This window comes from Canis lupus, chromosome X (assembly GCF_011100685.1).
Source record: "Canis lupus familiaris isolate Mischka breed German Shepherd chromosome X, alternate assembly UU_Cfam_GSD_1.0, whole genome shotgun sequence".
Taxonomy (NCBI): Eukaryota; Metazoa; Chordata; class Mammalia; order Carnivora; family Canidae; genus Canis; species Canis lupus.
In genome coordinates this window covers 121,219,109-121,244,227 of record NC_049260.1, presented here as the reverse complement: position 1 = coordinate 121,244,227, position 25,119 = coordinate 121,219,109, and the positions used below count along the sequence as shown (strand labels likewise).

General features: G+C 45.8%; 2 protein-coding genes and 2 non-coding genes across 4 annotated transcripts in view; 3 read left to right on the top strand and 1 right to left on the bottom strand.

Annotated features, from left to right (window-relative positions):
- Window positions 1-25,119, bottom strand: part of LOC119868539 (melanoma-associated antigen 9-like) — a 778,808-nt gene that overhangs the window by 721,083 nt on the left and 32,606 nt on the right. The gene's annotated exons all lie outside the window — the stretch shown is intronic.
- GABRE (gamma-aminobutyric acid type A receptor subunit epsilon) lies at window positions 169-24,185 on the top strand. Its single transcript, XM_038588583.1, has 9 exons — window positions 169-336; window positions 4,637-4,839; window positions 5,255-5,322; window positions 8,935-9,155; window positions 9,864-9,946; window positions 11,315-11,452; window positions 21,542-21,694; window positions 21,807-22,006; window positions 22,293-24,185. The coding sequence occupies exons 1-9, from the start codon at window positions 281-283 to the stop codon at window positions 22,635-22,637; spliced, it is 1,467 nt and encodes a 488-aa protein (XP_038444511.1). The 5' UTR covers window positions 169-280; the 3' UTR covers window positions 22,638-24,185.
- Window positions 11,585-11,669, top strand: MIR452 (microRNA mir-452). The gene has a single exon (NR_049489.1). It is a non-coding gene; the product is annotated as a microRNA mir-452 (primary transcript).
- On the top strand, window positions 12,636-12,704 carry MIR224 (microRNA mir-224). Its single transcript, NR_049394.1, has one exon. It is a non-coding gene; the product is annotated as a microRNA mir-224 (primary transcript).

The window sequence follows — 25,119 nt, the reverse complement described above, 5'->3', positions numbered from 1 at the left end:
CAGGGGGCGGGGGGCCTTGGCGACCGGGCTCCCTCCTCTTCCCCCTCCTCCTGCCTCCCGCCCGCGCGAGCCTATCCACCCCACTCTCCGCAGCGGCAGCAAACACGTCGTCGGAGATTTCCATCGGGGCTCAGGGGGCGGGGCCAGGGTGGGGGGCGCGGGGCGGGGCGAGTGGGAGGAGTGGAAGTTGGAGCCCAACAAAACCCCGCACACCGCGCTCGGTGCGGCCAGACCGTGCGCAGCGACCTCCACGCAGGTGGTCGCGCCGGTCCCCACCACGATGTTAGCCAAAGTTCTCCTGATCCTCCTGGGCACGTCCATAATCCTCCCGTCTAGGTGAGTCTCCAGCCCGGGACCCAGAAGCCCTCCGCGCCCAGCTCCTCCTCCCCTGGAGCTGGACCAGCTCCCCGGACCCCTGGGTCCCTGCGATCCTCGAGCCCCGCGCCCACCTTTTCCCGGCCACTGCGCGGGCCAGCCGGGCCCCGGGGCCCGGCGACGCGCCACCGGCCTCCAACTCGCTCCCTGTAGGATGGGGGCCCCAGACCCCTGAGGGGGCGCCCAGGAAGGAAGGCGGGAAGCCTGTTCCCTGGCCGCCCCGCGCCCCAGACTCCCGCTCTCCAAAACCACGGCGAGGGCCGGGGGACTAGCACGCTTCTCCCTCCTTGGATCTTCCGTTGGAAGAGGCTAGCGGCCCGCGGGGTAACTGGCCGAGGTAGGCTCGTGCTTCTGAGGCCGAGGTGTGGGGGTGTGGGGGGAGGCTTTGGGAAGATGGAACCCGGGAGGGCGCCCGGGCTTGGGGAGCCAAACTGCGCCTAAATGCTGGAGCGTTGGCTTGCGTGTCCTCTCGAATTTCTTTTTCTGAGCGCCTACTAACTACCAGGCACTGCGCCAGATAACTCTGACTTTACTTGCTTCCCTTCCCGCCGCTCCTCTCATTGCCAGTCCCAGGCACGAGCCCCAGTTTACTCCAAGGATTCCCGCCCGTTATCCAGCCCCCTCCTCTCGGCCCAGCCTCCCCTTCCTGCATCCACCGCCGCCCCCCCCCCCCCCGACCCCTCACCCCCCACTCCCCACCCCCACCAGCACCAAACACCCTACTGGGTCTCGGACTGACCGAGCCAGACGCCAAGAATGTTATTCTCTGAGGTCTGAGGTTTGGGTCCCGGATTTCCATCCCCACCCCCTTTTCCAAAGGCTAACAGCAGGTTTCCCTGGAGCAGCCAGCTTCCCTCACACTTTCTTCTGGCCCCAGGACTTCGCTCAGAAGGTTGTTCCCTGCACTTCTGACTTTTTAGAGTAGAAAATGACTGCTTCATATTTTTGAGACAGTTTCCATTCCACAAGTCTCTCTGTCTTGGTTCTCTGTTTTGGGCAGAGGGGAGATGGCTTCTCCTCTCACCCCACAATGCTTCAGCTCCTCAGGGGAGGGGCTGTAGGGCTCGCTGCTGGCTCACCGGAGCCCTGGGGTGTGGGGGTTGGCCTCAGCAGGGGCTTGGCAAATATTTCTGAATGCGTGCTAGGAATTTCCAGTCATCCACATCCTTCCAGATATGAATTGGACTGTTTGGGAGAGCTGGCATGGTTACTGGCTAGGGCAAAAGAGGGGTCTCGGAGTGGGGGCAAAAGGAAGAGGGGAGGAACTGGGAAGAACAGCTAGGAACAGGGGCTGTTGACATGGAAACTACTCTTGCTGTCAGGGGAGGGGGCAAGGGAGGAAGGGCCCAGGGAGGAAGGGCTGCAGCAAGTGGTGTTCAGACACTGTCAACATGGCAACCCATGATGTCAGCAAAGAGCTAAAGGTGGCCATGCAGTGTGTTGGCAAGAGACACATCGAACCAGGAAACCTTGCTCTGGTCCAGGCTCAGCCTCAAATGGTGGTGACTTTGGGCTCAGCCCTTTCCCCACATGGGGCTCAGTTTCTTACCCGAAAGGTTAAAAAGAGGGCTGATTTGGGGGGAAAAAAACAAACAAGCCAGTGGGCCCCCTCCTGGAGCTTTGCCAGTCCCCTCTTCCTCTCCTTCCATCACCCACAGTTAGTTGGAAGAGCATCCTCACTAGTGGGAAGGGGTGCGGAGTTCCAGCTCCATCTTGGACTATTGCATCTAGAGGGATGTGAGTGCATGAAAAGTCCCCATGGAAAGATTCCACTAGCCCAGTACATGAGTGTTTTTCAAGTTTTTATTATTTCTAGCCCTGAAAGGGGGCTTAGTGGCTGGCTGAGGAAAGGTATGCAGTGTCAGCAGCTCCTTAACCTCAAGGATCCCACGATGAGCATGTCTGTTTTGTTTGTATTTTTACTGGTGAAGGCTGACTGGAGAATTACGACAACCTCAGGACCTTCTGATATCATTTTCATCGCAGACATAGTTTGGGAGCAGAGGGGCTTCAGTGATCCCTGGGCTTTTCTTGTGTGCCTCTTGAACGTTGGGGCTCTTGTTGTTGGCTTCAGACATTTGGGAGGAGCTGCTGCAGGCTCTTGGGTGGTCTTGGCTGGCAGTGCCCCATCCTGATTATACCGTGCTCGTGGCCACGTCACCCAGGCCTCTTCTCCCTCTCCCTCGGCCCCTCCAAAAGTCAGAGGACTGGGGGGGATGGATGCCTCAGCGAAAGAGGACATTTCTGCATGTGTTATTTGGAAACGGAAACTGCCTTTCTCAAGCCCAGCTCTTCCCTTGCCCACAGTGGGAATTAACCACTTCAGACATGAAAAATGGCATAAATCTGGCACATCTGTATGCCAGTTAGGCAATTCTAAGAGCTTGAGATACTGCAGGAAAATGCATTTAGCTGCACAAGTTGTCAGGCCCCTGTTCTGCACCACAGAAGCCATGCCTGTGGCTTCACCTACTCCCCCCTGCTGCAAGCTTTACCACATGCCCTCCCAGTACACTCTCTTACCCAAAGCAAACCACTCTTCTGCTTTACAATATTATAGACTAACTTTGCCGATGGCTTTCAAAAAAGCTTTTAATTTTGATTTTTTTCAAAAATACATAAAAGTACATACAGTAGAGTGAAACCCCATGTACCCAACACCAGCCCTGTTATTACCAATTCACGGCCACACTTCATCTCTCTATCCCCCACCACTCTCCATTTCAGCTTAAATTATTCTAAAGCAAATCTCAGACATCATATCATTTCATATGCAATTATTTTAGTATGCATTTCTAAATGCCAGGACTCCAAACACATAATAAAATACCACTATTATGCCAAAAAAATTAGAATGAATTTGTCATGGTGAAGACAAAATGGGATTTTTTAAAAATAAAGAATTACCATAAAGGAGGGATAGTATGGAAAGTCCCCAGAGAGCAGAAAGATTTAGAAGAAATTAACAAATATAATCTGTTGCTGGCTCAAAATTTGCTCTATCCAGTGTTCGAATCTCCCGTTGTGTCATAAATTTTTTTTTTGTTTTGTGTTGTGTTTTAGTTTGCCTTTGCAAATCAGGAGCCAAATAAGATCCATACATTTGCAGATTTTTATCAGCATTTATTTTTCAAAACACTTTTTTTTATTGAATTAGAACGTATATACAGAAAAGTGCTCAAATCATTATTATGTAGCTGATGAGTTGTCAGAAAATGACCACACCGGTGTTAGTACCCCACATCAGGCACTAGAACATGACTGGAATCTCAGAAGCCCCCTGATGCCCACTTCCTCACTGCAAAAGTACCAGGACTCTTAACTTCTAACACCTTCGGCGAGCTTCCTACATTGCCAGATGGCTTTTTTAATTTTCATTTTATTTAATTTAATTCTTATTTTTTGGCTGTGGCACTCATGCTGAGATCTAGTCTACCATCTCTCCTAGAAGACAGTTTCCGAGTAATGGACTCCTGACTTTCCTCAGTGCTCAGAGTTTCCCCTCACTCCCCAGTTTCCCACTGCCCCCAATTTGAAAGCAGTGAATATCACAAAAGCAAAGAAATGCAGAATATTCCCACGGTGTCCTGGTGTCCTGGCCCTCCGTGGGAGAGGCTGTTCTGGCTTTCCCGAGCATTCCTCAGTGATCCTGGCCCCCTGCCCACCCATTTGCTCCCCAGTGGTGCTGGTCAGGCCGACTGGAGACCAGGGTTGGTAATGGCAGCTGATTGGCCAAAGCTCCTACAGCAATATCTCCTTCATCTTACATTGAGAAGTTCTTTTAAAATCTTTTTTTTAAATCTTTATTTATTTATGATAGTCACACACACAGAGAGAGAGAGAGAGAGGCAGAGACACAGGCAGAGGGAGAAGCAGGCTCCATGCACCGGGAGCCCGACGTGGGATTCGATCCCGGGTCTCCAGGATCGCGCCCTGGGCCAAAGGCAGGCGCCAAACCGCTGCGCCACCCAGGGATCCCAAGTTCTTTTAAAATCTTTAGCTTGGTTTTGTTACTGGGATTTTTTTTAAATAAAGAATTACCATAAAGGAGGGATACTAGGAAAGTCCCCAGAGAGCAGAAAGATTTAGAAGAAATTAACAAATATAATCTGTTGCTGGCTCAAAATTTGCTCTTACCAGTCACTCTTTATGCCTTGGGATACAGATTTATGTGGGTTTGCTTCTGTCCCAAAAGGCCTCAGCCAGGGCCCCTACAGAGTGGAGAACAGAGCTTCATTTTATGTTTGTTTTTATGTTCTAGGAGCGAAGGACCTCATGTTGAATCAAAAAGTGCACCCTCTGCCCGTGATGATGTGTATGGGCCTCAGCCCCAGGCTCCTGAAGAGAAGCTCCTCTCTGAAGAAACAAAGTCCACCATGAGGCTTGGCAATCTGCCAGCAGCCACTCACATCCTGAACAGTATCCTGAATAATTATGACCACAAACTGCGCCCTGGCATAGGTGGTGAGTAGCAGAACCTAACTCTTCCCCCTCGTGGAGTGGGAGGGTGAGGTCAAGGGGTGGAGAATGAGTGTGGGCTATAGGTGAGGGCAGGAACATCTGTTGCTGATATCAACTCTAGTCTCAGCACTGCTCTTGACCTTGATCTAGACTTTTTTTTTTTCCTTTTCTCACCCTCAGTTTTTCCAACTCTATGATAAGGTGAGTAGACTAGATCAGTGACCTTCAAGCTATGGCCAGCTCTTAACAGTCAATGAATTGGATCTTAAGATGAAAGAACAAAGAAAGAAATAGGATTGGATGTTGAAACCATGTCCCTAGTCATCACCCATATCCCTGTTCTCCCCTCTGACCATGCTGCCCCCTGTCCCATGCCCCTGTTTGACACTTACCTGTGCCACTTCTGCTTCCTTTACAGAAAGGCCCACTGTGGTCACTGTCGAGCTCTCTGTCAATACCCTTGGCCCTATCTCTATCATGGACATGGTGAGTACTGATCTTTTTGTAATTAGAGTGTCTCATAGCCCAGGGTGCTGACCCATGGGGCCTTTAACATACTTGTTTTTTTTGTTTTTGTTTTTTTTTTTTTGGTTCTGTGTCTCCATAAGAGTTTTTGGTTTTGGTTTTGGTTTTGGAGCAGGAGTATTGAAACCAACACTGACTCTGAAAGGTGGGAAAAGGTAAATCCCTTGCTGCCTGAAGAGGACATTCAGAATCCTGACCATATCTTCTAGTCTTCCATTCAAGATAAAAATAATAAAGTAACTTTGAACACCACAACAAAACGGCTCTTTTTTTTCTGACAATGGTTTCTATAGACTTAAGTCTAGAGTTACTAACTATTGCTGTAAGACTGCTTTTCTCCTGTTGGCCTGGTTCCCTCTTTCCTTTTCTATTGTCATCATTCTAGTGTCAAGACTGTCCTCAGGGAGCTTCTATTATCTCTCCTTGAAATATGCAAAAGTCAAAGTCGCTGCCTATGCTAGTCTACGTACTGACCTGGCCTCGTGTGTGATGTGCCTCCTGCAGTTCTAACCTGGCCTACAGCCTGAAGTTCAACACTATACTCTACTGGCCAAGGCCCTCCATGGCTGGAGCCAATTGAGGCTCTGGTTTTATTTTCCTCCCCACTCCTTTAGAGACCGCGTGTGCTCTAGTCACACTAGAGTATGGGTGTTACCAAATCACCTTGTACCTTTGGGTCTTTGTTCAAGCTATTTCCTGCTTGGAATGCCACTGCTGTAATTTTCTACTTGCCACAAGCCTTATCCTTCCCAGCCCCTCTCAAATGGCATCTCTTCCACGGCATCTTCCTTGACCTCCACAGCTATAAATTGCTCCCTTCATACTCACACCATTCTCCTCTCTTTAGGATTCATATTTTTCTAGCTTATATCAGAGTTATTTACCTGATCTTCTATACCTCATTGTACTGTAATTAGCTGTTGTTTGTCTGCCTTGCTCTCACCATCATGGTTTCCTTGGTATCAAAGACTCAGTGTATGCTAACTGCGGAAATGAATTATGAAAGATGTCCTATAGAAGTGACTTGTTTTTCCCTGATACCTAACAAGCCCACGGGATACGGTCTAATAACTTAGCAGTCGCTGAACCTGGCATGCAACACAGAACTGGTCCAAAGAGGAGCCAACAATTTGATTTTCTTTGGCCAATAAAGTGCTGCTTTAGCCTAGGCCAAGTGCTGTTAGGAGATGCCAAAGACTCATGTGGTATTAAGTTTCCCCCAAGAAGCCTGGTCTTTTACATAATACCAAATAGTGCTTTACAACTGTGGGAGTTCTCAGTTCTTGTACAGTCTACTTTTCCCTTGTGACACTGGAGTTTTGTACTTGGTAAAGAGGGAGTGTGTGTGTCTTTCTCACACAGCCAATGAACAGAGCATACTTGTCTCCTTGGATCCTCACGACAGCCTGTATGGCTGGCAAGGCTGCCATTAGGATCTTCATTTTACATTTGAAGCAACTGGGTATCTCAGCAAGCATTCTGTTACAGGAGGGGTGTGGTTGTTTGAATAGAGTTCCAACACCCCTCAGTTAATCAGATGTTGTGTAGAGCATAGGAGTAGTCCTTAGAGAGAGAAACCTGAGCCCATAGCATGGAGATTTAAATCAAATGTTTCTACCTGTTTCCTGGTTAAATTTTTGAAACACCTAGCCTGAGCTTAGAAGTCAATGACCAGTCTGGGAATGACTGCCCATCATAACATCAACAGTTGCTAAGGCTTCTTCTTGCTGTGATAATTGTTGTGAGCAACCCTAATTAAGCCAATTCCTTGACACTGAATTTCTAGATTTTCAGGTGAGCTAAAAAAGATGTACAGCCTAAGCTCCCTTGTCAAACTGAGGAAAAATTGAACTCTTAGTTATCAGTTGCTGTGTAATGAACTTACAATTGGTATCTTATTAAATAGAAATTAAATGCTCATTTGAAACACTATAACATACAGCAGGAAAACAGCCTGTATTGGGGAGGGAAGACTTCCCCTAGCTACCAAGCAGTTCACATGGCCTCGGAATGAAGGAGACTCCATAAGCCAAGTTGGAACTGCCAGCTACTTGGGACTGTAGAAACACTCTGAAGGCCACCTATGAAGGCTGGCAGGGCTGGATGGGGCAGAGCTGAGGGCTCCCATGTGGATGATAGCTTGGCTTTTTTTCTGTCTGCTTCTCTGGATTACTCCAGGGAACCTTCTCAGTCTGGAAGGCCAGCTCTTGGCAGTTTGGCAATGGCTCTCATCACCTTTTGGCCTGGGCCACAAAGCCAAGCTGGGATTGTTTAGACCTTTCCCCTGGGGGCTCTACTGGGTGGTGTTCATTGTTGGATGGAGGATAACTCAGGAGAAAGACCTAGGAATTCTACAGGGGAAAATTGGACCTAGACATCCAAAGGGATTGTTGGTGCAAGTGAAATAAGTACTAGAGAGGGAAATCAGTGAAGGCCGTCCCAGGGCAAGGTCATAGTAATGGTGTTCTAAGCACCAGAGCCAATATGCTGCCATTAGCTATCTGTGTGACTTTGCACAGGCCCTTTTCTCTCTGAGCTTCAAAAGTAAAGGAGGTTGGGCTAGCCCTAAGGTTCCCCCTAGGCCTAGTTCTGGCACTTGCTTTTCACACTGCTTGCAGTTCTACTGCAGTCTGTTTTTTACCCTTCAATACCAGGAGTGCGAATCTCTAGCTTCTCATGCTTCTTCCTGTTAAACATCCTTCTCATGTTTAACAGTTTATGGGATAGGCAATATCACCTGGAGATCAAATAGTTATGGGTATAGCTATGCAGATGCACAAGCACATTCAGAGGTTAGGTGCCCTTGTTTAAAAGGAAAAACAGAGATACCTGGGTGGCTCGGTGGTTGCGTGTCTGCCTTCAGCTCAGGGCATGATCTTGGAGCCCGGGGATTGAGTCCAGCATCAGGCTCCCCCTCAGGGAGCCTGCTCCTCCCTCTGCCTATGTCCCTGCCTTTCTCTCTGTATCTCTCATGAATAAAAAAATAAAATATTTTTAAGAAATAAAAGGAAAAACAAAACAATTATTCAAAAAACATGAGACTAAACACACACTTCTCTTATGATTCAAAGCACTTCATTTTTAAGTATAACTCTGGAGAATGAAGGATTGAGGTTAATTAACATTTGTGCTCCCCTAATAAAAGCTGAAAGGGGAAACTCCAGCATATACAGCCAAAGGGGTGTGTGTTTATAAATGTTCAAGATGATTTTGAGTTGAGATCTTTGGTTTGTATGGAAATGTGGGGGCTGAGAGGGTGTTAACCTGGCTGGAGTAATCCCATAACCCTACAAGGCAGTGGTGATGTGATGAGACCAGTCTGTGCAATTAAACCACCATTGCCTGTCTGTTTCAAGATGAAATGTGTCTTCCCTGACTGTTGTTTATCTGGGAATGTTCCTTTCTTTTGAGAATGTCTGGAAATAGATAACTCCTACAGTATAATTCATGCTCTTTTCCTCTGTGCAAACCTAAGTAGGTTCCTATCTACTTGATAGACTCTTCACAGGATGGCATGAGAATATTCTTTGCCTGTATAGCTCTAGGTGTGTGCTTTTCTATCAATCCCACCAGGAATACACCATTGACATCACCTTCTGCCAGACCTGGTATGATGAACGCCTCCGTTACAATGGCAGCTTTGAGAGCTTTGTTCTGAATGGAAACATGGTGAGCCAGCTTTGGATCCCAGACACAGTCTTTAGGAATTCTAAGAGGACTCAAGAGCATGTGATCACCATGCCGAACCAGATGGTTCGCATCCACAAGGATGGCAAGGTGTTGTACACAATTAGGTATGTCAAGCCTCTGGAATATTACCTCTTGGGACTCTTTTCACCAAAGAACCATGGACATAGGTTTCATCCCGAATGATACTTCTAAGGGCCTTTCCAGCTTTACTAGACCATGAGTTCTACCCCCTTCATGTATAAACACAGACACTGGCCTCAAAATAGAAAGATTACTTAAGTCCAAACACCAAGTTCATGGCAGAGCTGGGACTCGTACCCAGTTAATTGCCTCCCAGTCCATAGGTCCCCACACTAGAGTATGACTGCATTGCCTGGACAATTCCATCCCAAGTGGGCACTGGATGTAGAAACACGTCCACGGTGGTGGAATTGTCCAGGCGGAGCAGCAATACAGCGGTTGGAAAGACACCTAAGAGCAGGCTGGACATTTGAATGCCTGGTGGGAGAAGGTTGTATATCAGTGGTATGAGGTGGGAAGGTGGTACAGAGTGGGAGAATGTTGGGAAGTCCTGGAAGCTGGGATGGGCAAACAACAAAAGCCCATCTAAATTGGTCCACACATTTCTCTGATGATGGAAGCCAAAGTAGCCAGATACTTTCAAGCTGTTCTTCCACTCTTTTTGTCTCTCCTTTGAGCTCTTTGTTTTAAATCCTACTATTGCCACTCATCGGTGGTGGTTCCCAGGCCCAAAATGGGTGGATACCTAAGTGCTCAGGGCCAGCCTAATGAGGCTCCTTTCTCCCTTCCAGGATGACCATTGATGCTGGATGTTTACTCTACATGCTCAAATTTCCAATGGATTCTCACTCTTGCCCTCTGTCTTTCTCTAGCTGTGAGTACCTTTTTAGGTCTCTGGGGCCCCAGAATCATACTGAGCCCCTTCTTTTTCCTCATCCTTACCCTTTACATTTTTCTGCCTCTGCTTTTCTCCTAAAATGGTGCCAGATTTGCCCAGAGCCTCCTCATCTCCTTTCCTGCTGACAATACTGTGTTGCTTCACTGGGCCTCGTGTTGGGCTCTTCCCTCTTCTTTTCACCCCATCTCAAGTCAGTCACACACCTCTGAAGTATAATTCAAGTATGTCTGCTCCTTTCCATTGCCACTGTCAGTACGTTGGTTTAGGTCTTTGCCATCTCCCACTTGGGCTTTCACAACACCTTCACTTTAAAACTGAACATGTCCAGAACTAAATACATTGCTTTCCCCCCGTCTCTACCCCCCAAAACAAATGTGTTGCTTTTGTGTTCACATTTGTCTCGTTGAAAGGCACCATCACCCTCTCAGTTTCCCAAGCCAAGAACTTTGATGCTTCTTTCTCCATCACCTCCTACATCTAATCAATTGACACATATTATTGATTTTCCCTCCTGAGTGTCTGTTGATCCTATCTATTTCTGCATTCTCATTGCCACAGCTTTGATTCCTACCTTCATTCATTTTATTGTGCGCAGATTCCTGCACTGGCCTCCCAAAACTGGTCTCCCTGTCAACAAACCATCTTCATATAATGACAAGGGTGACCTAGCTGAAGCATCATCTAGACCAGGTCATGTTTTAGTTTTGAATCCTCCCTCAACTGTCATGGATCAATTTCAAATTCTTTAGAATGACCCTCAAAGTATTTCATTAACTGGCCCCTATCACTCATTCCTGTATGCTTCATCCAGCGTCTGTGAGCTAGCCATCCTGAACTTTAGGCATTTCCATAATCCATCAGGCATTTTCACCTTTCTGTGCATAGAAAACCCTCCTCACCTTTGCAGCCTCACCCATACAGAGAATATTTACTTAGCTTTTAAGATTTATTGGAAATGTCACCTGCTATGAAATCTTTGTTGAGTGTATCCCCAAGTGGTCTTTCATCCTTCCTGTTTTTCTACTACTGTCCCATGGGTGGAAGTTTCCCAGCAATTTCAACAATTACAAATGTATACTTACTATCTTACTCAATAAAATGTGAATGCTTGAGGGCAAGGTGTCTGCCTTGCTCATCTTTGTGTTTCCAGCACAGAGCCTGGTACTAAGGAGTGCTCAGTAAATGCACGTATTGAATGGACTTCAACAACAAGGTAAGAGAAGCAAGGTCCTACAGCTGGTGAGGCCAGAGTCAGGACTCCAAGGCATTGCTTAGACTCCATGTTGGTAGAGACAGCTGGGCTTCCCAGTCTCACACGACCCTCCTTCCCATGTTGCTTTACAGTTTCCTATCCTGAGAGTGAAATGATCTACAAATGGGAAAATTTCAAGCTTCAGATCGATGAGAGGAATACCTGGAAGCTCTTTCAGTTTGATTTTACAGGAGTGACCAACACTACTGAAACTATCTCAACCCCAGCTGGTACGTACACTTTTGAAACCAGAGCGAGGCAGAGGCCCAGGAGGGTGGTGAGGATGACTGGAGGTGGCCACATATAAATGTATGTAATCATCCCATGGAAATATTGTAGAACATGACTCCTGTCTTGGAAATGCTAAGCACTTACAACTGTTTGCAGAGGAAACTGAGACTTTGTAACTACATCTCAGTCTCATCTGCAAAGAAGTAAGTGCTTTGCCAAGTCCCTCAGAGGACAGGTAAGTAGCTAAAGTTTTATTGCTGTCAGGATTTGCACCTAGCTCTATCATGCCGACCCTTCAGTTTCTAGTTATTTGCTACAACCGGCTTATTTGGATGACTGGGGAATTGAGCTCATGTGAGTTCTCCATACCCAGAACCAATCCAAGCTGGTTGAGTGGGAAACAAAGTTGGCCCTAATGGGAAGTGGAGGCTAGAGTTATAATGTCGACTGGGTGAGGGCTGGGATGGTATGGGGGAAGTTTCAGCTGTTACCACTGCTACTGCGTCAACATTTATTTTAAAGAAGCAGCTCTGAGAAGGACAGACTCCCGCCAAAGGCTTCATGGTGGATTCAACGTGGACATGGTGACCATTGGTTTCCTGACTTTGTCCCTGACAAGGACTAAGGGGGGGGGGGGCTGGATCTTTTCCACATCAGCTTCCAATCAGATATGAGTGTCTTTGCTTGTGTTCCTAGGTGATCTCAATGAGAAGCTAAGGGATCTCCCCAGGGTTGCTCCTGGAGCATCCCTGGAAACCCTCTTCACACTGACCAAGTCAGGGCAGTGGAGGCACTGCTCTCATCGTTTCAAGAATGCAGATGGAACCAGTCACCAAACCAGCCATTTACCATAGGAGTCTTGCTTTGCTTCTGTGTGGCTAGGCAGACAATCTGCTTTTGCTTTACTTACTGAGTTGGTCACTGCGTGAGGAATAGCTCATGCTCATCCAGCTAGAGCTTTGCTTACACAGTACTAGGCCGGGGCAGGGGTGGGCTGTTTTGCAAATGCTTTTCTTTTTCTCGGGCTCTCTGGGTAAGCAGTTGTGCCACCTTTGACTCGGGATCCTTGCTCTTCTGCCAGCTAACCATGGGCCTGCCTCTTGCCTTTCTGCACCTCAGTTTTCCCAGACAGGTGGGGACCCATCATCAAAAGCGGCAGAAGAGACAAGGCCCAGGGGCTTTCAAGTCACTAGTGGTTCCGTTTAGTAGATGATTATGCATTGTTTCAAAATGGTGCCCTAGTGACTGCAAAGCCCCAGAGCCAGCATCATCAGCAAAGTAATGGCAATAGGTAAGCACTGGCCCTCCTTGGGAAAGAGGAGGGCTCTTGGGGGAAAAGAAGGGCTTCTTTTGCTTTTACTAGAGGCTATTTGTTCTTGAATTATTCTTTCTCTAGCATCATAGTTCTTTTTGAGGCTGGGCTCAAACTCTTCCTAACAGCCTCTGGGCAGTTCTTGTATCTGAAGCAGATTTATGTACTTGGTTCCTAAGGGTTCAGAATGTGGTGGTAGCTTGCTACTTTGGTCACCTAGGGCCACAAACCAGAGAATCTCTGGTTCAGAAGGCTTTCACAGAGTCCAGCCTTGCCCCCAGTGAGTGAGTTAAGTTTCACTGGTGGCTGTTGAGACTCTGATGGATCTTACCCATGATCAAGACTTCCTTTCTCACAAGGGAGCTTTTTCCTTCTCTGAAAAACTCTGTCCATCAGAAAACTTCCCGTTCATCTGAAATTGGAATTTCTGCAACTCTTACCCATTGGAACTCTTTTTCCCTAGAACTACTGAACTTATGGTAAACCCAGTCACTCTTCCATGGGGTCAAGATTAAAGGACCAGTATTTTGGTCCCAGCCCAGAGTCACAATCTTTTATAGACTCTACAGTCTAGTTCCTTTTCCTTCCTTTTCTTCATGGCTTTGGGCTCACTCATTCTGCTAGTCCAGTCCTCTGGACTAGACTATTAAATTATTGTTCCTCTAACAGTGCAGTGTCCAACTCTGGTCTGGCCAAATGACAGAAAAGCAGAAGAATCTTTAGTTTTTGGTGGGGGGTGTTTGGCTTTGGCTTTAGCTCCTTAGCCCCAGATATGTATTTTCCCTTGCCCATCCTCCTTTATTCCTCGGGAATAAGAAATCATGTGTTAGTATCCTTCCCTCAACTTTCAGAGACAAACTTCCATATCTTGAGAAGTGAAGAAGGTTGTTCTTTGGCTGGAATAAATAAAATAAACATAGGAAAACCTGATAGGATAATAAATCTCAAAACAATAATATATGTCTCACAAGGAGTGGTTGTAGCTAAATAGGGGTGTCTTAAATTGCAGTCAAGACCCTGGGGCAAGAGAACAAGAACCCGATAAATATGTTCTGGCCAGTGGGCAAGTGTGAGTGGTTCCTGCTGCAACCCTGGGGGAAGAGTTCTATCCCTAAAGCTACTACTCTGAATACAGATATTCAACTGACCCCAAGCCACATCCTTGCCTTTTTCCAGAAGATTCTGAGAACTCTTGCCCTTTAAGCGTCAGTGCTGCCAAGGTGAGTAGGAAAGGCTGCTCTCCTCGTTTTGCTCCAACAGAGAGCCTGGCTACACAGGTGATCTACTTTCCAAAACAATAGGACACGTGGACATGTTAGTGTTCTGGTCTGTTTTACAAAGCTATTGCCAGACAGTAGTAGCAAGAGTCACTGAGCATCTGCTAGGTTCCAGCCCATGCTGGGCTAGGATGGGCAAGAGCCAAGCCACAGGGCTTATGTGAGAGATTTAAACCCTGACGGGGTTTAAAAGCCTACCTAACTCAAAGCCAAGAAATTTTACAGCATCACTTATGTAGAAGTTTGGAACTTAGCTTCACTAAGGAGCCAGAATTTGAGCTATCACAAACCCTATGTGATATTGAAAATGAAATGGAAAGTCTTGGGCTCAGGAAAGCCCCCAGAATCTCTAGAGTCATCATGGGCAGAGTGTTTGGGATGAGTGTGTCAGAGTATAAGGCAGCACGAATGGTATAATAGAAGATGCCAACTAGAGATGTAGGTTGTCATTAGGTACTATAAGAGCCATCACAGTGTAGGGGAAGAGCCAACATTAAGGACATGATGCCCCAATTTTCACTTTAAGCTAATTCTTCTATTTTCCTGAAACACTCAGCTTGAATTAAGGTATAGACTAAGAACAAGGAGTCTATAGTTTGGATAATGATGCAAATATGCAGGCTAAGTCAGGGAATTTGAGAATACATGGCATTAGCTTACAGGGAGGTGTGTATGTGCAGGTGTGTGTAAGATGTCAGTCGGAGCCAAGTCATGGTGGGCCTTTAGTGTCAGGTTAGACTGTCCATTTGATTCTACAGCTGTTGTGGAATAGGGAACCATCAGAGGTTTGGGAAGGGCAAGTGATTTCTTTTGGCCTCTGATACAACAGTGCTAACTAAGGCATTTTACCAGCATATGAATGAATAGGAAGGAGGTCAAATGGATCCTGTGCTTCCCCCACCCACCCTCGGCTTATTCTCTGACAGTATCCATTGTAAAGGCCAGTGGTACATGTGTCAGTCCATGATTCTGCAGACTAGATAGGGTACCTTGATGGATATGAAGGTCTGGACATTAGCCATGTGGCCCTGACAGATAGTAGGATGAGTTTTTCACTTTTCTAAAAAATATATTTATTTTTTAATAGAGTTCAATTGGCCAACATATAGCATAACAGCCAGTGCTCACCTGCCAAGTGCCCCCCTCAGTGCCCGTCACCCACTCACCCCAAACCCCCACCGACCTCCCTTTCCACTACCCCTTGTTCATTTCCCAGAGTTAGGTGTCTCTCATGTTTTGTCACCCTCACTGATATTTTCACTCATTTTCTCTCCTTTTCCTTTATTCTCTTTCACTATTTTTTATATTCCCCAAATGAATGAGACCATATAAGGTTTGTCCTTCTCTGATTGACTTATTTCACTCAGCATAATACCCTCCAGTTCCATCCACATCGAAGCAAAGGATGGGTATTTGTCCTTTCTAATGGCTAGTAATATTCCATTACATACACAGACCACAGCTTCTTTATCCATTCACCTTTCGATGGACACCAAGGCTCCTTCCACAGTTTGGCTATTGTGGACATTGCTGCTGTAAACATTGGGGTGCAGGTGTCCGGGCGTTTCACTGCATCTGTATCTTTGGGGTAAATCCCCAACAGTGCAATTGCTGGGTCATAGGGCAGGTCTATTTTGAACTCTTTGAGGAACCTCCACCCAGTTTTTCAGAGTGGCTGCACCAGGTCACATTCCCACCAACAGTGCAAGAGGGTTCCCTTTCTCCACATCCTCTCCAACATTTGTTGTTTCCTGTCTTGTTAATTTTCACCATTCTCACTGGGGTGAGGTGGGATCTCATTGTGGTTTTGATTTGTATTTCCCTGATGGCAAGTGATGCAGAGCATTTTCTCATGTGCTTGTTGGCCATGTCTATGTCTTCCTCTCTGAAATTTCAGTTCATGTCTTTTGCTCATTTCATGATTGGATTGTTTGTTTCCTTGCTGTTGAGTTTAATAAGTTCTTTATAGATCTTGGAAACTAGCCCTTTATCTGATACGTCATTTGCAAATATCTTCTCCCATTCTGTAGGTTGTCTTTTAGTTTTGTTAACTTTTTCTTTTGCTGTGCAGAAGCTTCTTATCTTCATGAACTCCCAAATTCATTTTTGCTTTTGTTTCCCTTGCCTTCGTGGATGTATTTTGCAAGAAGTTACTGTGGCCAAGTTCAAAAAGGGTGTTGCCTGTGTTCTCCTCTAGGATTTTGATGGATTCTTGTCTCACATTTAGATCCTTCATCCATTTTGAGTTTATCTTTGTATCTGGTGTAACAGAATGGTCTAGTTTCATTCTTCTGCATGTGGATGTCCAATTTTCCCAGCACCATTTATTGAAGAGACCATGTTTTTTCCACTGGAAAGTCTTTCCTCCTTTATCGAATATTAGTTGACCATAAAGTTGAGGGTCTACTTCTGGATTCTCTATTCTGTTCCATTGATCTATGTGTCTGTTGTTGTGCCAGTACCACACTGTCTTGATGACCACAGCTTTGTAATACAACCTGAAATCTGGCATTGTGATGCCCCCAGATATGGTTTTCTTTTTTAATATTCCCCTGGCGATACGGGGTCTTTTTTTGATTCCACACAAATCTTAAGATGATTTGTTCTAACTCTCTGAAGAAAGTCCATGGTATTTTGATAGGGATTGCATTAAATGTGTAAATTGCCCTAGGTAACATTGACATTTTCACAATATTAATTCTTCCAATCCATGAGCATGGAATATTTTTCCATCTCTTTGTCTCTTCCTCCATTTATTTCAGAAGTGTTCTATAGTTTGTAGGGTATAGATCCTTTACCTCTTTGGTTAGGTTTATTCCTAGGTATCTTATGCTTTTGGGTGCAATTGTAAATGGGATTGACTCCTTAATTTCTCTTTCTTCAGTCTCATTGTTAGTGTATAGAAATGCCACTGACTTCTGGGCATTGATTTTGTATCCTGCCACACTGCCGAATTGCTGTAAGAGTTCTAGCAATCTTGGGGTGGAGGCTTTTGGTTTTTCTAGGTACTGTATCATGTCATCTGCAAAGAGGGAGAGTTTGACTTCTTCTTTGCCAATTTGAATGCCTTTTATTCCTTTTTGTTGCCTGATTGCTGAGGCTAGGACTTCTAGTACTATGTTGAATAGCAGTGGAAAGAGTGGACATCCCTGTCTTGTTCCTGATCTTAGGGGAAAGGCTCCCAGTATTTCCTCATTAAGAATGATATTTGCTGTGGGCTTTTCATACATGGATTTTAAGATGCTGAGGAATGTTCCCTCTATCTCTACGCTCTGAAGAGTTTTGATCAGGAATGGATGCTGTATTTTGTCAAATGCTTTCTCTGCATCTATTGAGAGGATCCTATGGTTCTTGTTTTTTTTCCTGATGATATGATCAATCACATTGATTGCTTTACGAGTGTTGAACCAGCCTTGCATCCCGGGCATAAATCCCACTTGGTCATGGTGAATAATCTTCTTAATGTACTATTGGATCCTATTGGCTAGTATCTTGTTGAGAATTTTTGCATCTGTGTTCATCAGGGATATTGGTCTATAATTCTCCTTTTTGGTGGTGTCTTTGTCTGGTTTTGGAATTAAGGTGATGATGGCCTCATAGAGTGAGTTTGGAAGTATTCCATCCCTTTCTATCTTTCAGAACAGCTTTAGTAGAATAGGTATGTTTTTTTTCTTTAAACGTCTGATAGAATTCCCCTGGGAAGCCATCTGGCCCTGGACTTTTGTGTCTTGGGAGGTTTTTGATGATTGCTTCCATTTCCCTCCTGGTTATCGGCCTGTTCAGATTTTCTATATCTTCCTGTTCCAGTGTTGGTAGTTTGTGGTTTTCCAGAAATGCGTCCATTTCTTCTAGATTGCCTAATTCATTGGTGTATAGCTTCTCATAATAAGTTTTTTAAATCATTTGTATTTCCTTGGTATTGGTGGTGATCTCTCCTTTCTCATTCATGATTTTATTAATTTGAATCTTTTCTCTTTTGTTTCTAATAAGGCTGGCTAATGGTTTATCTATATTATTAATTCTTTCAAAGAACCAAATCCCGGCTTTGTTGATCTGTTCCACAGTTCTTCTGGTCTCTATTTCATTGAGTTCTGCTCCATCTTTATTAACTCTCTTCTCCTGCTGGGTGTAGGATCTATTTGCTGTTTTTTCTCCAGCTCCTTTAGGTGCAAGGTTAGCTTTTGTATTTGAGTTCTTTCCAGTTTTTTGAGGGATTGTGATGTATTTCCCCCTCAGGTCTGCTTTTGCTGTATCCCAAAGATTTTGAACGGTTGTATCTTCATTCTCATTAGTTTCCATGAACCTTTTTAATTTTTCTCTAATTTCCTTCTTGACCCTTTCAACTTTAGCAGGATTGTCTTTAACCTCCATGTGTTTGAAATCCTTCCAAACTTCTTCTTGTGGTTTAGTTCTAGTTTCAAAGCATTATGGTCTGATAATATGCAGGGGACAATCCCAATCCTTTGGTATTGGTTAAGACCTGATTTGTAACCCAGTATGTGGCCTATTCTGGAGAAAGTTCCATGTGCACTTGAGAAGAATGTGTATTCAATTGCGTTTGGATGTGAAGTTCTGTAAATATCAGTGAAATCCATCTGGTCCAGTGTATCATTTAATGCTCTTGTTTCTTTGGAGATGTGCTTAGAATATCTATCAATTGCAGAAAGCGCCGTGTTCAACTCTCCCAGTATAATTGTATTATTATCTAAGTATGTCTTAACTTTGGTTATTAACTGATTGATATACTTGGCAGCTCCCACATTTGGGGCATAAATCTTCATGATTGTTAGGTCCTCTTGTTGGATAGATCCTGTAAGTATGATATAGTGTCCCTCTTCATCTCTTACTACAGTCTTTGGGATAAACTTTAATTTATGGGATATGAGGATGGCTACCCTTGCTTTCTTTTGAGGACCATTTGAATGGTAAATGGTTCTCCAACCTTTTATTTTCAAGCTGTAGGTGCTCTTAGGTCTAAATTGAGTCTCTTGTAGACAGGAAATAGATGGGTCTTGCTTTTTTATCCAGCCTGAAACCCTGTGCCTTTTGACGGGATCATTAAGCCCATTCACATTCAGAGTTACTATTGAAAGTTATGAATTTAGTGTCATCACGATACCTATTCAGTCCCTGTTTTTGTGGATTGTTTCCTTGGACTTCCTCTTTCTTTTTTTTTTTTTTTTACTTCCTCTTTTTTTTTACAGAGTCCCCCTTAATATTTCTTGCAGAGCTGTTTGGGGTCACATAGTCTTTCAGTTTCTGCCTTTCTTGGAAGCTGTTATGTCTCCTTCTATTCTGAATGAGAGCCTTGCTGGATAAAGCATTCTTGGCTGCAGGCTCTTCTCATTTAGGACCTTGAATATATCCTGCCAGCCCTTTCTGGCCTGCCAGGTCTCTGTGGAGAGATCTGCTGTTAACCTAATACTTCTCCTCATATAGGTTAGGGATCTCTTGTGTCTTGCTGCCTTAAGGATCTTCTCTTTATCTTTGGAATTTGCAAGTTTCACTATTAAATGTCTAGGTGTTGAGCGGTTTTTATTGATTTTAGTGGGGGATCTCTCTCTCTCTCTCCTGGATCTGAATGCCCATTTCACTTCCCAAGTTAGGGAAGTTCTCAGCAATGATTTGTTCAAATACACTTTCTGGACCTCTGTCCCTTTCGGTGCCCTCTGGAACCCCAATTAAACGTAGATTTTTTTCTTCTGAGGGTGTCATTTCTTTCCCTTAACCTTTCCTCATCATCTTTTAATTGTTTTTCTCTTTTTTCGTCAGCTTCCTTCCTTGCCATCAACTTGTCTTCTGTGTCACTCACTCATTCTTATACCTCATTAACCCTCGTCGTTAAGACCTCCTGTTTGGATTGCATCTCATTTAATTGATTTTTAATTTCAGCCTGATTAGATCTAAATTCTGCAGTCATGAAGTCTCTTGAATCCTTTATGCTTTTTTCCAGAGCCACCAGTAGCTTTATAATTGTGCTTCTGAATTGGATTTCTGACATCAAATTGTAATCCAAATTCTGTAACTCTGGGAGAGGATACTGTTTCTGATTCTTTCTTTTGTGGTCAGTTCTTCCTTCCAGTCATTTTACTCAGTGCAGAGTGGCTAAGAATAAGTTGTCCTGGAAAAAGGTAGGAAAAAGAGGAGAAAAAAGGGGGAAAACAAACAAAAAACAAGAAGGGGTATCCTCTGATTCTATATACTGTAAGTCCGTCGATTTCCCCTGGAACTTTCCAGCGCTGCTCGGTGGAGAACTTGCTCTTCCCCTGTCTTTCCAGCTGGTCTTCCGGTGGAGGGGCCTGCTGTGCTGATTCTCAGGTGTGTGCACCTGGGGGAGCTGCCCCGCCCCCTGCCAGGTGCACGGCTCAGTGGGAGCTGTTGACCCTGTGAGGCCCCTGCTCCTTGGCAGACCCGCTCAGTCCCAGGCACAAGGTGACACCAGGAGGGACAACAGTGGTGGCAGCCAGTTCTCCAGCCCTAGAGTCAGCTCCCGCAGTAACTACCACATCTCCCAGTCTGTAGGGGCCTGGATGCTCTGGGGGCGGGGGGCGCTGATCTGCACAGCTGGGGGCCACCAGGAGGCCGGAGTGTCCTTGTTGCCCTGTGTCCTCCCGGCCTCCGCTGGTCCCCGGGGGGAGGATTGCCGGATCTTGGGCTGTATCCCGCAGCCCCCTCCGCTTGGAGCCGCCGACGGAGCCACCACCTGAGCTGCTCCCCGGCCCCACTGTGCGTGCACTGCAGCCCTTTAGGGAGCTCGGCCGCAGAGTGTGGCACGCTCTCCCCAGGGGCGCTGCTTCCTCTGTTAGTGACCCCGGGAGTCTGAGGGCTCCACTGCCCCTCCTGGGATCCTGCTCGAGCTCCCTGGGAGCGCCTTTCGATCTGGGAAGATTGGTAAAGTTCCTGCTTCTCCAGGACTGGGCTTTCCTGTCCTGGGGGCTCTCTCCCTGCTCTTCGGGGAGCGCCTCCCCCTTGGATGCTTATTTATTTATTTATTTATTTATTTACTTATTTATTTATTTCCGTCTTCCTACCTTGATAGAAGCACGAACTCTTCTTGCTGTAGCATTCCAGATGTTCTCTCTTTAAATCGGGGGCCGATGTTATAGGTTTTCAGGATGGTTTGAAAGTTATCTAGGTAAGTTGGTGGGTACAGGTGACTTGGGGACCCTATTCTTCCACCATCTTGCCCCCGAGTTTTTCACTTTCATCTGATACTTTTGCCACCCTGAGGAGACAGATGTGGGATATGGGACAGTGAGCTGAGAAAGAAGCAACGACATTTCTGGCCCTGGCTTAGCTCTTAACTGACCATGGGTCGTGCAGTGAGCCCCCTCTCTGGGTTTCTTCTGATTCTCTGTATGTGGCATTGGCATAATGTGCCTCTATCTTAGGACTGTGGTGGGGATTTATTGAGCTGAACAAGACCCTTAATGTGTACATTCTGCCTTGAAGGGACTCTCATGTCAGTGCTGTAATGAAGTGGTATTTTTGTCTTCCAGGTGATTTCACGGTCATGACACTTTACTTCAATGTGAGCAGGCGGTTTGGCTTTGTAGCCTTTCAAAACTACGTCCCTTCTTCTGTGACCACAATGCTCTCCTGGGTTTCCTTTTGGATCAAGAGAGACTCTGCTCCAGCCAGAACCTCTTTAGGTAAGTGGGTAATATACACAAATTGGCACAGAGTTGCCTTCTCAAGGGTCCTTTCAGCAGTGTAATATACGGATTGGTAGCTAAGCCCACCTCCACTACTGTGCTTTCACAGGGATAACCTCTGTACTCACTATGACCACCTTGGGCACCTTTTCCCGTAAGAATTTCCCACGTGTCTCCTACATCACAGCCCTGGATTTCTATATTGCCATCTGTTTCGTCTTCTGCTTCTGTGCTCTGATGGAGTTTGCTGTGCTCAACTTCCTGACTTACAACCGGACAAATCCCCGTGCTTCTCCAAAACTTCGCCATGTATGACCTGGGTATGGGAGTGGTGGCAAGCTTTTGGAGTGTGGAGGCATGCAAGTGAGGGCACTGGGGTTCATGGCACATGGATGGCCAGCTCACCAAGTGATGGGAGAGGGAACCTGAGGTGGGGGGGTGGAGTTGAATATACTTTCTGATGTCATGCTGGGAATGGGGGTGGTGGGGGGAGATTTAAAAATGTGCCAAGGACAAAGCCTCCAGAAACCCTGAGGCAGCACCTAGACTTGATTCATATTTGTTTTTTTCACACTTCTTCCCTTGTCTGTTCCAGCCACAGATTCGTGCCCGCTCCCGTACCCCTCCCCGTGCCCATGTCCACCAGCATCCAGAAGCTTTTGTGTGCCAGATCGAGGACTCTGAGGAAAGTGATGAAGAGGAGGGCCCATCTTGCCCAGCCCAGCAGTCTCTTAGCCTAGATACCACCCAGAGGCCTGGTGGTTGCTGCAAGTGGTGCAAGAAGTATTTTTGTATGGTCCCCAGTTGTGAGGGTAGCATCTGGCAGAAGGGCCGCCTCTTCATCCACATCTACCGCCTGGATAACTACTCACGAGTTATTTTTCCTGTGACCTTCTTCTTCTTCAATGTGCTCTACTGGCTTGTTTGCCTTAACTTGTAGGTGCCAGCTGGTACCCTGTGAGCAACCTCCTCAGTTCCCCAGGAGGTCCCACACCCCTTGTCAAGGGAGTCAGAGGGAAGCAGCAGCAGCAGCAGGAGCAACAAGAGAGTGTCCTTCCTTCCCCATTCCCTAAACACAAGCCTGTGAATTGCTCTTTCCTGGCCCTCCCCCCTACCTGACCCTTTTACTGACCTTCGATGGCAGCCCACTTTGAGTAAAATGGCCCACCTCTCTATTCCTCAAGGAGCGTTAATTATTCTCAGGCTTAAATATAACAGGCTGTCAATTACTAGCTCCCTGAGACCATGCCCGTGTATGAGTAGGTCAGCCGTCTCCCAGTGCTGATACCCACTGCCTTTATCCAGAAACAATACTGCCTTTGTGGTGCTCCAGGCCCAGCTCTGGCCTCAGCCTCAAAGTGCACAGACAGCTGCTTGCCTATTAGTGACATCTCCTTAAAATGCTGGACAGCATTTTAAAGGGGGAAGGGGACTCTAGTCTTTAGTTCAGATTATTATATTCTTGGTTTTGTCTTCCTGCCCTCCCTTCCCCTACAGATAGACACCAGTATTATTCTATTACAAGGAGGGGAGGCAGCAATTGAGCCTCTTTGGGATAGTATCTCCCTCTGCTGCTATGCCACCTCCTTCTCCCCGCATTCCCCACCTCCATCCCTCATCTGCACTACAAATTCAACGCCTTGCATCCATTGGGTATCTATTTTTGTGTGTGGTAATAGTAATGACCCCTTGCTTTATATGCCACCTTTTTCCTCTTCCTTGACCCCTGTGACGTTATCTGTAACTTCCCCAGTGGCTTTCCCAGCCCCGACCCAGGTGCTAGGCCATGGTGACTTCTTGGGGCCAAGACACTAAGAGAACTTTGCTTTGCAGTGGACATTACTAGCACAGATTGGTGCCCTCTAAAGGCACAACATAAGAGTTTTGCCACTTCCTTGGCCCCTGGACCCATGAGCCAGTCCACTCTTATCCTGGGGCACTCACAATCACAATCAACGAATTGAATTCCCTTAAATTTGTATAGCACTTTACCTTTTGCAAAGCACTTTTGACAAATTATTTCTATTTTGAGCCTCATCATAGCCCTGGGATATATTCAGGGCAGGGTTCTCATCCCCATTTTGCAGATGAGAACCCTGAGGCACAGATTTCTATGGGACTGTGGATCTCACTGGAAACTACTCAGGAGCCCACTGTCACCTTCTAGACCACATGACAGGGCTAGGCAGCTCTGTTCATCATGGTTTGATTCTATAGCCTCTGCCAACACCCCAGTGGCAAGACCCAGAATGGCAGCCTCTTTTCAGCATTGGCCTGCTCGATTCCTGGGCCCCCAAGACCGAACCTCTCCTGGCTCTGGTAACCCAGTGAGGTGAATTTGGACACGCCCCAATGCTTGTATATGCTGAATGAAATCTGTGTCTGTATTTTGCTGGGGGGTGGGTAGGGTAGGGAGATACATCTGCTTTTTGTCACCATCACCTGAAAAGGGGAAATGTATCAATAAATATATCAGCAAAGCACAGAAGGTGTAGCTGGTTTCTTAGGCATTCAAGTTTGTTCTCAGTTCAGGATTTAAATCTCAAATAAATGACCCAAATTTGTCTGTTCCCCTCTTGCATCCATGACTCCCAGACCTACCAAGCATGTACCATGAATTCTCTGTTAGTGGAAAAGTGAAGGAAAGAGGGTGACCAAGTGGATGGCCCCCTTTTACTGTTTCACTTACTTGCTCCTATGCCCTTATTCCCCGCCATGTCCTCTTTGCTTTGTCCATCATTCTCACCTCACCTAAGCAGAAAGCTAGAAGTTTCCTGGAGATTATCAGACTCAGAACACTTTTCCCCCATTGCCACCATGTAGAGATGGAGATGCTGAGGCCCAGAGAGGAATATCTACTCTTGCACAAGCAGATAGTGGAGTGGAACCAGACCCTAGGAATCCCAATACCTTGTTTTGGCTGGGAGTAAGTCTGGAGAGCCTGATCAATCCACCCTTCAAATTAAAACTCTCTAAAGGCATATTGAGGAGTGTTGGCTCTGGCATCAGGTGACACATCCAACTCTAAGGGAACTCAGAAACAAAAACAAGAACCTAGGAGGAGACAAAATGGCATGTGAACAGCCAATGTTTTTACTCTAAAGTTCTTGAAATGAGACCTTCCCTATAAGAAATCTGCATGACTTTATTGTGTATTTTTTGATTCCTAACCCATGGCAAAGTACAAATAACAATTTAGAATGAGGAAAATAGTTCCTCACTTTTACTTACATTAGAAAGATGCAGAAAATAAAAAGTAGTCAGGTTATGTTTTTGAAATAGAAATAGTGCAAAACAGATTCCTTAATCACACTCTAATAGAGCTAAGAAATAATAAAATTCTTATCATTTATAAATTATAAAAAGCTCATATAAACAGTTCTTCAAAAATAATTTGAAATTGGGTGCATGATATATCTAAA